General features: G+C 43.4%; 1 protein-coding gene across 1 annotated transcript in view; it reads left to right on the plus strand.

Moving 5' to 3' along the window:
- Positions 1-2500, plus strand: part of rrbp1b (ribosome binding protein 1b) — a 12780-nt gene that overhangs the window by 76 nt on the left and 10204 nt on the right. The window contains exons 2-4 of the mRNA XM_068702739.1: positions 1242-1893; positions 1983-2122; positions 2305-2400. Of these exons, the coding sequence (XP_068558840.1) occupies positions 1269-1893; positions 1983-2122; positions 2305-2400 (861 nt within the window). The 5' untranslated portion in view covers positions 1242-1268. The remainder of the gene's footprint in view (positions 1-1241; positions 1894-1982; positions 2123-2304; positions 2401-2500) is intronic.

Genomic DNA, 2500 nt, shown 5'->3' on the forward strand with positions numbered 1-2500 from the left:
ATTTAAACTGAAGCTGAACACTGAAGCTAAAAGTACACACTGACAGTAAAAGTACACACTGAAAGTAAAAGTACACACTGAAGGTTTTTATGACAAAGAGATGTTTTAAAGAGAAGCTGCAGACAGAAACGTTTAATGAACCAAACATCTGTAAAAACAACATCTGTCTGTGTTTGATGTTTGAGGAGCTTTAAACACGTTTTCTCCCCTTAAAGCTGCAGGTTTCACATGTTATGAAGTATATTTATATTAAATATGAAATCAAATATAGATAAAATAATAAGAACACAGTGTGACTTCTGTTTTTATTTTATTTTAACTCTTTAAAGTGAGGTCAGAAGAAACTGAACTGAGTTACATAACGGTGTGTGTGCGTGTGTGTGCGTGTGTGTGTGTGTGCGTGTGTGTGTGTGTGTGTGTGTGTGTGTGTGTGTGTGTGTGTGCGCGTGTGTGTGTGTGTGTGTGTGTGTGTGTGTGTGTGTGTGTGTTCACAGTACAAAGGGTTAACTGTGGACTCGGACACGTCGCTCTGTGTAAAATATTCTGAGATGTTCAAAAACTTTATGCCGTAGAAGTCGATAGTTTTTTTTCTTTGGGAACAAAATGTTCTTAAAGTCTAAAAAGTGAAGGTGATGATAAATTATATTATAGAATCATGAAAAAATACTTCATAAACTCATCAAATGTTCTTTTAGCTCAAGACATCTGAATCTGACAGTATAAATAAATAAATAAATACAGTATGAAGTATCAGGAAAAGTACTCAACTAAAACTGTACTACAGTACTTACTGGATGTAGTACAGTACTGAGTAAATGTACTACATCACTTAGTAAATGTACTACAGTATGTAGTAAATGTACTGCATTACTTAGTAAATGTACTACATTACTTAGTAGATGTACTACATTACTTAGTAAATGTACTATGCTACTTAGTAAATGTACTACATTACTTAGTAGATATACTGCAGTACATAGTAAATGTACTACATTACTTAGTAGATGTACTACATTACTTAGTAAATGTACTATGCTACTTAGTAAATGTACTACATTACTTAGTAGATGTACTGCAGTACATAGTAAATGTACTACATTACTTAGTAAATGTACTACAGGAAACACCACAGGGAGGTTTAAAATCTTCACGGTTCATCTTCTGGAGAGCAGGATAGGATCCGGACATTTTAGTTTCTGAGGTGTTCTGTTGTGAACTAAAGAACCTTCTTTACCCTCCAGACTTCCTTTGTGACACTCTGACCGGTCATGGACGTCTCCGACCCGCAGACACTTGGCTTCGTGGTCTTCGGAGGGTTCATGTTTATCTCGGCAGTGGGCATTGCACTCGTGTCCACGCTGTCCATGAAGGAGACGTCATACGAGGAGGCGCTGGCCAAACAGCGCCGCGAGCTCGTCCGGACGCGGCCGCAGAGAGCAGAGAAGAAGAAGAAGGACAAGACCTTGGAGAAGAAGAACAAAGCCAAGAAGAAGGAGGACCGGCCCGACGACAAGCTCTCAGAACAAGGCAGCGACGGCGGCGAGGAGCCGGAGGTGGTGGCTAGTCCCGAGCCAGAATCTGAGCCAGAACCTGCAGCTGAGCCTGAACCAGAACCATCAGCTGAACCGGAACCATCACCTGAACCGGAACCCACCATGGTCACTGCCGCCACCATGGAGTCCCCTCCGGCGCCCTCACCAAAGGAGAAGAAGAAAAAGAAGTCGGCCAAGGTGGTGGAAACTGGTGCTAAGGAAGCTGTGGTCACGGCCACGGTGGTGGACGTTCTCCCGGTGAACGCTGTCATCGAAGTCACCACAGAACCTTCTGCTGCTAAAACTGAAGAACCCAAAGAGACGGCGAGCAAGAAGAAGTCCAAGAGCAAACCTGAGCCAGGTGAGTAAACTTGAGATATGGATTTGAGATAAATGATGTGATATTTAAACAGAACACTGAGGGTTTTTTGTCCTGTTTTTTTCTGTAAGTGACCGACTCCTCCATGAAACTGCCGTACGGCGAGCTGCTCGCTGCCGTGTCCAACGCGACGCTCAGCGACGACCAGACGCACAAACTCACGGAGGTCCTGAACCAGAAGGCCGGCATTCGTCACGACGCCTGGCAGCCGGTAGATAAACACAACTGAGACAGAACATCCGAACATTCACCTCCTGACGTCACAAAACTAACAAACTAACAAACAAAAACTAGTTTATCAGCTTGGATCAATACAGTCACACAGAAACCATTCAAGAGATAACGATCAACCAAACGCTTTAATTATACCTTGAGTCTGTGTTTGACCTTCAGGCCAACCAGAGAGGAGACCCGTCCGGTCTGAAGAAACAGCTGGAGGAGAAGGACGGCGCCGCCAACGCCAAGAACCGCCTCCGAGAGCTCAGCAAGGTAAAGGAAAGCGTTCGGATTGGCTAACTGTAGCAAAACACCTTAGAATATGGTGGTGGAAAAACTATTTAATAGTACAGAGTGAGTCCTATGATACTGA

Source organism: Cebidichthys violaceus, unplaced genomic scaffold, assembly GCF_023349555.1.
Source record: "Cebidichthys violaceus isolate CVI_PGR_0920_01 unplaced genomic scaffold, fCebVio1.0.p SCAF_88, whole genome shotgun sequence".
NCBI lineage: Eukaryota > Metazoa > Chordata > Actinopteri > Perciformes > Stichaeidae > Cebidichthys > Cebidichthys violaceus.